The following is a 12522-nucleotide window of genomic DNA, read 5'->3' on the forward strand; positions in this document are numbered from 1 at the left end:
ACCTATGTAAAGACCCCATCAGGAGGGGTGACAGAGTGAATCCCTAGGCACCCCACAGGAGAGTGCCCTTGGGGTCCATGAACAAATGCCCAGGACCACCCTTTGGATGCTTTCAGACGAAAGAGATAAAACCAGTTCAAAGAAGCCCCTGCTCAAGCCCCCTGCTCAGCCAGGGTCCATAGACTAATCAACCTTTGATAGCATCCCTCCCCCATAATCAACCCCTGCTAGGAGATGTATCAAAATCACCCTGTGGTCAACGGCATGAAAGGCAGGTGATAGTGATAGATCTAAAAGAATGAATGTGGACCTCCAAACTTCATCCATCCCCAGGGGTGAGACCATCCGCACACCCACCCACTCAGCCTCAGTGCCATACAAGGTCTGAAGAACCCCAAAGAATCTCAGGATTGCTGGTTGTTCAGCCACCACATTCTCCATAACCTCCCGCAAAGATGGGATATTCCAGATGGGGTGATAGCTGGAGAAATTGCTCATGGCTAAGGCTATGTTGGTCAAGGAGGTAACGGAAGTCACGGATTCCGAGATGTCTGGAGACCTCCCTGACATTTTGTGCTTCAGCCTCAGGGGCCAAGGGACTGGAGCTGGCAGCCAGCAGGGCCCCAGCAGGGTTCTGGCAACAGCCTTGCTGGCGGCAGGGACAGGGAGAGGCTCGGGCAAGTGGCTGGGGGTGTCCTGTTTTCATTTTGGGAAATGCACCCTGCAGCTTCCATCCACCATGGGCATAGGGGGGCACCCTTTGTAGCTTCCAGCTGCTGCAGGCAGAGGGAGAACCCCACAGCTCCCAGCCACCATGGTGGCAGGGGAAACCATGGAGCTGCAGGAGCAAAAGTCACAGACAGGTCACGGTTTCCGTGAATTTTTGTTTCTTGCCTGTGACCTGTCTGTGACTTTTACTAAAAAAAACCATGACAAGATCTTAGCCTTACTCATGGCATGTGATGGCTTTTGAAGCAGGAGTCTAACCATTCTTTCCTTGTGGGAAACCGACACTCTAGGTGACAAAGCTCTGCTGAAGTCATAGGGACATAGACCTAAAGCATTGGTAGCAAATGGCACATCCTACAGCACCACCAGAACTCCTGCAAACCTCTGGGGCTTGAATGCAAGCAGAGGGGACTCTGCATGCGGCCCCCCAGGAGCCATTTCCACTGAGGCAGCACTCTCAGTCAAGCTTTTTTGTACAGCCCTTGATGTGAAAGCCCCTCCCAATGAAAAGTTCTTGGTTTTGTCATTTGGTGCAAACAGCTCCGATTAACCAGATGGCCCAGAACACGTCCCCTGGCAGGGCCGTCACAGAGGCAGAGGCAAAAAAGCCTCCACTGATTCCTTCATGGCCACGGCATAAAATTTCAAAACCCGATCATGCTGTCAGATTTGGTGTTGGAATGCCGCTTTGTCCATAAACAGGCCTCAGAGTGAAACACTTGATGAGGGTTGGATTCGAGTGCACAGTGTTTGCTCATGGGCAGTTGTACGACACACTGGGGCATAATCAGTCCCAGGTTGATAGTAGCGTGTTAGTAGCTAAACATTGGCCTCAGGGTGGTACAGTGCCCTCACAGCTTTCAAGCAGGGTTGAGCGGTATGGCCTCGTAGTATGGACACCAGCTGCCTGCCAGCATCACAGCATTTCCTGGGATGCTGAAATGACTAGAGTCCATTTTAACCGTGCATTGAAAAGTCCTCACCAGCGTGACTACAAGGCTGGAAATCTGCAGATTCGTGGTAAGGGACGGATGATCAAGGAAAAAGTATCTATTTATTGAGTACTGGCTGTTCTCTCCAGCTACATTAACAACACTAAACAATGGCACTGCATTAACAAGACCCCAGTATTGAGAGCCAGCCGACGGTGCTGTTGGGAGAGTAATGGAATTGAACTTGACCAGTGCTGTGTTGACCAGGCGTCCCTTTCCTTCCCCGTTCAAAGTGCAATAATGATATTTACAATACACGGGACTCCCGCTGTAATAGCCCCATGCATGCATTCCTTTGAGACCCCATGGGCCCGGTCACCAACTCCCTTTGTTCACACGGTCAGTCAGCATAGAAAGGCTCTGGATCTCATGGAGAAACTCCTGCCCAATGCTGCCCTCTCCTGTTCGCCTTCAGCAGAACCAGGAACCAGCAGAGAAAAGCAGAGACCTCTATTTGTGCAGTGACAGGAAATTTCCTGCCAGAGGTGCTGGAACTAGGGGTGCTGGGGAGGGGAGCGGGCTGCCGCCTCCCCGTCTTGAAGTGGTTTCCATCATACACAGGGTTTACAGTTTGATTCAATGGCTCGCAGCACCCCCACTGTGCAAATTGTTCCAGCCCCCCTGTCATGCGCCTACCCTCTCTCCAGTACACCTGGACAGCAGTGGGCTTATTTAAAGATTCTACCCGGTGGGTACATACTGGGTATATATATATTTTTTAAACCCGTCTAAAATTGCTGTCTTCAGGCTTTATTTGCTCATTAGCTCAGTGGGCAATAGTATGATGCTGATGGAAAAATGTTAGCCCAGATTCCTTATTATCCGGCTCTGCCTGTAGCTCATTAACATGTTCCCTGCTGGGGAGCAGCACTCGTTTATCACTGCTTATTTATTTAAGGCTCCACAACATACACTGGTGCTAAATCGCCTTCTTTTTGAGAAGAAGGGAAATATTAACCCCAGAGCAAACAGTACAGTGCTATGCGGGGAATGGCAGACTGCAGGGCTGGCTGGGCATGTTCAGAGAGATGGGCACAGTAGAGGTGTGGGCACAGAGCCAGCCCTGAGAAACTTGAGGTTGGGGGGCATTCAGATCTGAATCCCTAAATTTCACCCTGACATCTGGATTTGGGGCTATGATTTTGTGAGAGTCCGCCCCAGCCTTGTAGAACAATGTCCTGGCATTTTCCACTGTGGGTGGCTGTGTGTGTGTATCTGTGCTATATACAATCTGGTTTGCTTGCTCCTGTGTGTGGCAATGCCTTTCCCAAAGCCAACAACCAAGTTATCACACAAGGGTGCTGGGCCATCTTGCAGTATTGGCAATTTCTGCGCAAGAAGATGTTTATAGATGGTATACGTTCATTGTCCAGAACAGAGCTGGCAGTCAGGACTCCTGGAAAGTACTGTGATCTCTCTTTCAGGTTTGGCTCATAATGAGTTTGAAAAATCTGTGTCAGAACCACATTCTCTTGGGTCTCAGGCCCTGAGGTTTGAAAAGGGTATGGTTCAAACAAACCTGGTTTTCCCCGTAGTAGAAAACTCATTCCAAATCCCTACAGGCCATGCAAGATTCAGGTGTGATGCTCAACAGGGCAGGGATTATATCTTCCTAGATGTCTGTATAGTGCCTTGAGGGCATTACCAGAAATGTAATAACGATATCTGGACTTGCACCCATTCATACAAGTTTTCTGGGTCACCTGAGTCAGCAGGACCTTTGGCTCTCATGCACCCACAGTGCTCCCATCTCAGGAAAGCATGCTCCCTCTGGAAAGCTGGGCTGCAATCATTAGAATGTAAGCCAGATCTGGTATGCTAATGAGACAGTGCCGAGAAACATAGAGGGGAAAATGCATTCATTGCCCCTTGGCTTTTTCACCTGGATCACGGTGCTAAAAGGCAGCCCCAGTCCAGCACAAGTAAGTGTGAATGGCTTTTGCTGGAAGATGAGCTGGGAATCTCATGAGATTCCTTGGGTATTTCAGACAGGCCGGCAATACTGCAGGAGCAGTATTTCAGCACTTTCATTTCTGCTCACTTGGTGCAAAAACTGGCACGTTCCCCACTCAGGGGCTTCCAGCACACAACACTTTGCCCATTGGAGTTCCGCTGCACTTTGTGGGTTTTGTGTTGAATTTTGCATTTGAATGAACCCAAAGATTCAAAGCCAAAGTTAGTCAGAATTGCCAGGTTTCCCCTGACACTGTTAGTGTTTGTCAAAGTCATAAACTAGCCTAAGTTGGCTTGAAAATGAGACCATGATCACGTGAAGGCAGAGATAGGTCTGACCCACAGCATTCTGATCTAGAGCTAGAGTCTGGTGCTCTTCAGAGCTGCGGTTTGAGGATTTTGAGAGTGTGCTGTTATGGAGATAGAGTCAGTAGGGAAGTTTAAATTTAAGCTTTGCCAAAGTCCTGGGAGCCAGGGGTGCAGGTTAGCTTCAGTCCATTATGGAGCTGGGACCTATCACAAATTCAGATGCAAACTTCCATGGTTTGGATCTGTGGGTTTGGCTCGGCCCATTATAAAGACTGGGGTCAGCTGTGCAGCTGGACCCAGTATTTCGAAGTTCTGGATTGTGGAGCTCTGCAGTAATGGCTCTGAGCCTATATCTGCTCAAAATCTGTCTCTCTCTCTCTGAGTCATTCAGGCCAAAGGGCGAGCACAAGCATGAGAATGGCTCCATAGCCTGGCGGGTAGAGCACTTTCCCAGGAGGTGAGAGACCCAGGGTCCAGGCCCGCTGCTCCAATGACTCTTCAGGTATTTGTTCATGATGCAATGGCTTCAGCAGGAGAGACAGAGGGAGCCCCACCTCAGAATATCCGATAGCCTAGTGGTTAGAGCACTCATCACAGAGGTGGCACAGATCCCTTTGCAGGGGGGATTTGAACTTGGAATCTCCCAGATCCCAGGTGAGTACCCTGACCCTGGGCTAAAAGCTAGGAGGGAGATCCTTCTGCCTGCCCCGCCCCCACCCTTGCTTTTTTGTGTGAACTTGCCTGAGGGGCCCCATCTGGTGGTGGCCTCTGAGGACACTCACCGGATTGGGCCCTGCATGCGCCTTAGGTGGCTGAGTGCCTGTCTTCCCCGTTTAGTGAATTGCTCGGGGGCTGAGGCGAAGGCAAGTGCCCAGGCACCTAGACGGAGGCAGCGGTTCACGGGCCCAGTGGCAGAAACACAGCCAGCGAGGGAATGTCTACTACAAAAACGCAGGCACTGAGCGAGTTTAGGTACCTGCAGTGGGAGATGTGTGCATCGCGGTGGTCTCAGAACAGGGACTTAGTCGCCTCACTCCTTCTGTGCCCTCCGACCTGCCTGCAGTCACACAGGGAGTCTGGGACAGAGTAGGGAACTGTGCCTGGCTCCTAGGCTAGTCCTCAAGCCACTGCGACATCCTTCTTCTAGTCATATACACCTTGAACCTGCAAGAGTAACCTGGGTATTTCACATGTCTGCCCTTGTGTTCCAGGTTTGCAGCTGGAGAAGCCAAGCAAAGTTGCACGGAGGATGACAAGGAACAGTTGCAATTGAAAGACATCAGAGATGGATTCAGCTCTACCTTTGAAAAAATTGTTGAGTCCGACCTTATGAAGGGCACGTACTACAGCAGCCTGGACTCCCTGGACGTGCTCTCCCTCACAGATGAGACAGACAGCTGTGTCAGTTTCGAGGCTCCGCTCACGCCGCTGATTCAGCAACGGGTCAAGGAAAGCCCAGAACTTTTAGAACAGAAACTGGTTGCCCAGCAGAAAGGAGCCCTACAACACATGGCAGCAGATAAGCAAGAGCAGGCAGCTGCGAAGCCAGCGGAGGAGGATTTGGGGAGCCCTCTGAGGCACTCGATTACCAGCAGCAGGTCGGAGAATGTGCTCAGCCGGTTATCCATGAAAAATATCCCTAATGGATTCCACGTCGATGGAGCTGAGGAAGACGCCTTGAAGCTTATTAACTCCATCAGGTAAGGCAGACTGTGAGTTCTGAGGCCGGGAGTGTCATTTTGTTCTGTGTTTGTACAGCACCTAGCACAGTAGGGGCCCACAGACCTAACTGGAGCTCCTGGACACTACAGATTATTAGCAGTATACTAGCATTCTCCTTTGTGCTTCCCTGTGTACATGCCACAACAACGTACAATCAGTATTCATCAGGAGGTGACACCTGTCATCCTTATCTCTCTTATAGTAGGACCCTGGCCCAGGATCAGGGCGAGGCATATACAGACTATTTTCCGTATGACCACTGTGCCCTTGGTGAGCATGATGAATGCTGCAATCCAAAGGGGAAAGTCTCTTACAAGAGGAATAGCCATAACACAAGGAAATGGGCTCAGTCTGAATTATAGATGCTGATGCTGTGTAATGCTGCCGACGGAGGAAGCTAAGTCCTGCAAGCGTAGGGAGCAACATTATTCTTCCATTCACGAGGGGGCAGGGTGGAGGAATCACACCCCAGCGCATGGTTTGGTGAGTTTCTGAGCTTTCACCTTTGGAGACAGAGGGTAAAATGTGCCCATTCAGCTGCCGGACGTCCATTGTCTCCAGTGGGAACGTGGCCTGCAGAGCAGCTGCAGAATGGGGCCCTCCAGTATAGGCCTGCAGCTCGCATTGAAGTCAGTGCGACTGTGCACTGTGTACCATTGGGCAGGATTTGGCCCTCCAGCCAAATCACGATGTCTTCACTCTGTATTGAGTCAGTCCTTACTCAGGTAAACCTGTGACTGACTTCATGAGGTTTGCCCATGTAATGACTGAGCATCCACTGCATAGGATTTGCCCTTATGCTGACATCCCCTGGTTGGCCAAGGAGCACAAGACCAGAGATGGGAGACATAGGTCACCGCTGTGCTACCCAGATTCTGTGGCCTCTAAGTGCCAGTCTGACCCCTGGCACACATTATGGCTCCACGGGGTCATTAAGGCACCCACAGATTATTCAGATGCCCTGAAGCAACCAGGAGGGGAGCGTCACAGGAGCCACTATGGTGGTTCTGTGACACCCTGGATTCCCTTAGAAAGGGGAGCCTCAAGTGGCCTGATCTGCCAGCTTCAGGGCTGCTTTGCACGGCCAGCGTGGTCAAAAGCAGTTGTAGCGCTCTTCGAAACTGGGGCCTTCGACTTTAAAGCTTCTCAGAAATGAGAACGCAAATGAATACAGGTAAACCCCCCATCTGAGCTGCTGTGTTTCATCAGCGCTTTATGCTTGGTTTCACCTCTTCTTCCATTTGTGCTTCCTACATATGGCTGCTCTGGGAGTTCAGTCCTGGATCAGGACTTTCTGCACTTGCCTCCTCTTGTATGGACTCATTTACAAAGGGGCATTTGTTTGGCTTGTTCGACACCTGCTTTGCCAGCTCTTCTCTTTGTCTGCCAGTTGTGTTCCTATTGTGGATTTTGGGGGTGATTTTATTATTGCAAAGGGCTATGGGCCATGGGATCAGCCATCTATCTACTCAACACCCAGTCATTTATTTGTGTGGCTTATACAACCTCTGTCTTCGACTGCAGGCACATACACAATTAGTACTTAGAACATATTGCAAGTTGGCATACATAATGCCAACTAAAAGGCTAAAACATTCTCCCACCCACTGAACTTAACCCCACCCTATTACCCCCAGCTGCAGAGGCTGGACTTAGAGCGAGAATGGAATAATACTGACTCTTATTTGAGTCACGAGTGGAAACGAGTCTGAAGGTGTCCTCCCAGCCCCCGTCTGTGTGCATTACAAACCTGCCATATACTGGGCATGGTTCAGCCCCAAACAAGCCTGCTGGGCATAATCACGGTGCATTGACTGACCTTTATGGGGCCGGGACTGGAGAGGGAGTCTAGAGACTGGCAGAGCTGGGGGAGGCGACAGAAGCGGGACAAGAGTTTCAGAACAGTATTGAAATGCATGGGGGTGAGCAGGTCTCTCTAAAATTGTTTAGGTGTCCATTACCCACTTGAGCACCCTGGCCTTGCCCTTAGTCCATTGTCTTCTGCTGCCCTGGTGCCCTAGAGGGAGAGGTGGAGTCATTACAGTTTATAGCCCCTTCTCCCTTTCAATTGCTGGGGCCAGCTCAGCACTACCAGCCCCTCACTTCAGATGCAGTTGCTTCCAGAACAAGGGCTGATCTGTGCAAGCAGACTCACCAGGACAGCTGAGCCAGTGAATGGCATTTGCAAAGCAGCAGAGATTAGCGAGTTAGCTTCAGACTGACGCGCTGAGCGAGTTGTGTCCGGATCAAAGCAGATCACTCAGTGCCATTAAGAGAGTGAATGAAAAAGTAGCAGTGATGAAAATATCCCCAGAAAAGCAAACACCCACCCTGCCGTGTAAGCACTTCAGGTTAGAGCTGAATCCCTGCCGGAGCAGAGAGGCAGAAAATACAACAAGACAAGGCTCTCTGGCAAAGCCCTTCACCAGCAAGTGACGCACATGCTGCACAAAACTTCCTTCGCTACACAATAAGGCAACATGGGATAGTTGTTGTTGGCTGGTGAGGTGAACATCTCAAAGGGAAATCTGGAGCAGGTTTGGATGTGCCATAAAATAAGTTCAGTTAATTACAAGGGTCCCCACTGAAACAGGCTTTACCAACCCTGTGTAAACAGGCTGGCCCAGAGGGTGGACTGGGGCAAACTAAGAGAAGGCCACAGAGTCCACATTTCCATGGGTCCAGTGATCCTGCCATCGGGGGCAAGTGGTGTAGTATGATATGGCCACTGCTGGGGGTGTATTAGCCACTGGCTGGGGAAGAGGATGGTGCTGAGATGTAGTCCTGCACCTTGACCCTGGTTCGATGGGTGGAACTCACCTTCCCAACCTTTTCCCCATACAACCCCTTCTGTCACACAAAGCCCAGGACCTTGGGCTTTATGCAGATGAATTGCATTTCACCCTCAGAAAATAATTTTGGACTTGAAGTTAATTCATCTCCAGTATTTGGTTTTGGAATGTTCAGGTTAAGGGAGTATTTGTACTGAGACTCGAATACAGAGCCCAGTCATACAGAGATTATTCCCTAGCAGACCACACCCACCAGCCTATTACAGCTGGATTACTTCAGGGGATAAACAGCATAGTCGATTACTTGACCCTACTTTGATTCATTATGAAATATATTCAAAAGCCAAATAACTAATGTCAGTCAGGTTTATTGCTCTAAGACAATAACAATATAGTACAGGAGAAAGGTTCAATATGATACCAGTCTCTGGGAAGCCATCTTGTGCTGCGATGTTACATTCACCTTACGCAGAAGGTGTGCTCCCAAAGTTACACATTTCAGATGGTAGTATTTATAGAATGAGTTTACAAATTACACATCTATTTATGTGTCACTGAAATGCAACCCACCACTTTGTCCCCGTTCCTTAATTTGTTTTCTGTTCCTTCCTTATCTTTGTTTCGGATAGCAGCATTGCAGGTACTGGTCTGTGAAGGTTCTTACTTAGCTTTTGCTAAGACATAGAATGAATGTATCTTGATTTTGACAAGGTTTGTATTGGCGTATGCCAAATCTTACTTCAGTGAATGCAAGGAATTATGGGATTTTTAGCATAAGGAGCAGGGTTATATAAATAATGCTATTTGTGCTTAATTCATACTAATATATGTATGGTGCAGATAATACATATTGGTAATGTGAGATTTATAGATAGATAGGTAGATATGCTAGCCCAGCATATATTAATCACCTCCTTCCCAGCTCTTACAGTGGTAAGGGTCTTATGAGTATATAGATACAAGGAAGAGAGCAGGGGCAGCTCAGGACCATCAGCATGGGACTGTTGATTAAAGCACCTCCCACGGTGAGGCTTATCATAGATGGTGCACAGTCGGTGGCGATTCATGAATGCAGGCAGCATAAACAATTGCTGTTGTCACAGTCTACAATAGGGAAGAGATTTCTGATAGTAAACGGCTCTAATCTAGCAGAAAAATTCATAATGAGATTCAGTGATTAGAAAGAGAAGACAGACAAATTCAAACCAGAAATAAGGGTTCAGTTTTTCATGTAATTAACCATTGGAACAACTTACCTAGTGATGGGTTGGATTCTCCGTCACTTGACATCTTTAAATCAATATTGGATATCTTTCTAAAAAGATCCACTAAAGCTCAAAGAGATGTCATGGGCGTGATGGAGAAATTATTGGGTGAATTTTTTTGGCCTGTTATTATGCAAGTGGTCAGATTAGATGTTCATAATGGCCAGATGTTCTCAACTTAAAATCTATGTATCTATGAATCATTTCGAAGTGGAGAGAGTGATGGATGAGCAAAGGTTTTGGAGAGTGAGGTATGCAGACTTCATCTCTAGCCTACTGACTTAAATGCAGCCCAAGCCATTAGTGAAGTCATCTTGTTACGCTGACTGCTGTTATGTGTTTTAGCAGAGCTGACTGGGAATTTTTTGACTAACTATATTTAATCAAAAAATGTCAATTCATCAAGGCCAAAATTTCCCATGGGAACTTGGATGAATATTTTGTTTAGAAAAAAATTGAAAATAAATGTGTGGAAAAATCTCGAAATATTCCATTTTGACATTTTCAAAAGAAAACATTTCATTTTTTTCTGTTTGAAATGATTTTCATTTAGAACTTTGTTATTTTATGTTAAAAAATAAAGGTCAACATCAAAACAAAATGTCTTGAATTTATGTTTTTGATTGCCCGAAAATGATTTTTTTTCTCTCTCTTTTTGGATTTTCAGTTCACAAAAAAATTTCAGGTTTTTTTGTTTGGTTGGTTGGTTTTTTGTGGGTTTTTTTGTTTTTTTTTTGCTTATTTGTCCCAATTCCAGACAATAAAAAAATTCAAAATCTCAAAAAATGTCATGAGGTGGGAAATCTGTTTTCCAGCAATGCTGTGCCTTAATGTGAAATGAGCTGACGGGCCTCAGTCCAGTTCCCAGTGGACAGATGTCCACATCTCGCAACCCACTGCCTCCGTTAGCACCAAACAGCCCCTTACTGGCCATCTCAGCAGTGAGGCCAAGGGGGGTAGAGGCTGAACTTCACTCTCACATGCTGAAGCACACTGGTTGGCATTGTTAGGTACACTTGTACTGACTATCGCTGATGCTGGACCTGTTCTCTGGACAGGAGACTTCAATTCCCCAGGGCTATCAATCCAGCACCTTTCACCCAGTACTGAATTCACTTTAGAGAGACACCCGAAGTATTTCTCCAAACAGGAGATGAATGAAGGTGAAGGGAATGGTGGCTGGATGGTTGCAAATGGTATCTTAACCATTTCACCCAACCCAAGGCTAAACACTGATTAAGCTGCTTAGAAAACACCTGACTTGCATGAAGTACTGCAGCTAGCCTGCGGCTTGAATGACATGGAATAGACCAATGGAGCTATGAGGTTCATTGACTGGTTGGTCCCCAGATGGGGAGCTCAGAGGTTTTCCAACTTTGCAAATGCTGAGACTGATAAAGGAAACATCATACCCAGGCCTGATCAAACAGCCTTTGGATTTCTGACAAAGCTTGCAGCCCACTGAGGCAAGGTGCTTGTATTTCTCTAAAAACATGTTAATGACAGAGTGGTTTAGGATTTGGTATGAGGCTTGTATTGTCCAAAGCTCTGGGCTTTCCAGAAAATACTACGTCTGTTTCTTTAATTGTTTTCTGTTCACCATTCAGCGATGCCAGCTTAAAAGATGCTCTTTCTGACTCGGACTCTGAAATGGGCAGCACCGAACAGCTTGACCATGGCAGCACAGACACGTTAGCAAATGGCTGCAAGGCAGACAGTGACGCTGCCAAGAGACTGGCCAAGCGCCTCTATCACCTTGAGGGATTCAAGCGCTGTGATGTGGCACGCCAGCTTGGGAAAAAGTAAGTGGCTCTTTCCATCATGACTAGGTCACAAGGCAAGTGTTAGAGGACATGGATCTGGGAAAAAGTCTACTGCTATAGATCTGATTTGCAATGCTGAGCTCAAAGCCGGCATGAAAGTGGCCCTACCATATGGGACAAAAGTGAACACTGGCTTCACTGGGGGAAATGGAACAGGGCAAAAGCAGAAGTGACTTCTTAAATGAAAGATCTGCTGTTCCAGGGAACTCTTGGCCTTGCTTCAGAGTCAGGTTCAATTACGAGCATTGGGATCTTTCTGGATGATAAGCGCTGTGTGAAATTGACATGGGCCCAACCTACACGCCTAGATCCAAACACTCCTGAGCTTTGGGGATGTTTAGAGAGTGGCCCAGGATCATGATCTCAATTTCACAGATGATCACAGATGAACAAATTCTTATTCTGACTTTATAATAGGTCCAAACAAGACCCCTGAAATTAACACCCCCAGAATCTGAGGGGTTTGAGATCCAGATCTGGACTTTTTGATTAGGACCCATTTCTGACATAACATATCCTGAAATCTCACGTAAGCCACCACTCAGGGGACTTTTCTTAGAAGAGGTGGCTGTTGGGGAGAAGCCCAATAAAACTCTTATCACTGTTTTTTATTGAATGCCTCCAATGAGCTCAGTTATGTACAAATCAGGGACTCAGTTGTCTCTCCAAGAAAATGAACAGCAGGTGTCACTGCTAAAGCTACAAAGGGACAACCTCTCCTATCGCTGCACAGTTCAACACCATGTCAGTTTCGATCTCCCTGGGTGATTCCAGTAAAGGTTAGTTCTCAGGCTATTTCCCCTTGCTGTTCTTTTGAGCCTGGCTGATGTTTTCTTTCCTTGTTCTGTATATTTGTGAGGTTTATGCCTGTTACCGGTAAGCCTGGATTGTCCAGTGGGGGTTGCATACAGGGGAAAGAGGAGGATCCTGGCCCTGC

General features: G+C 47.6%; 1 protein-coding gene across 2 annotated transcripts in view; it reads left to right on the forward strand.

Annotated features, from left to right (window-relative positions):
• Positions 1 to 12522, forward strand: part of PSD2 (pleckstrin and Sec7 domain containing 2) — a 145689-nt gene that overhangs the window by 69744 nt on the left and 63423 nt on the right. For both annotated transcript variants that reach the window (XM_074960736.1, XM_074960737.1), the window contains exons 3-4: positions 5195 to 5683; positions 11370 to 11564. In XM_074960736.1, the coding sequence (XP_074816837.1) occupies positions 5195 to 5683; positions 11370 to 11564 (684 nt within the window). The remainder of the gene's footprint in view (positions 1 to 5194; positions 5684 to 11369; positions 11565 to 12522) is intronic.

This window comes from Natator depressus, chromosome 8 (genome assembly GCF_965152275.1).
Source record: "Natator depressus isolate rNatDep1 chromosome 8, rNatDep2.hap1, whole genome shotgun sequence".
In the NCBI taxonomy this organism is placed as follows: Eukaryota; Metazoa; Chordata; order Testudines; family Cheloniidae; genus Natator; species Natator depressus.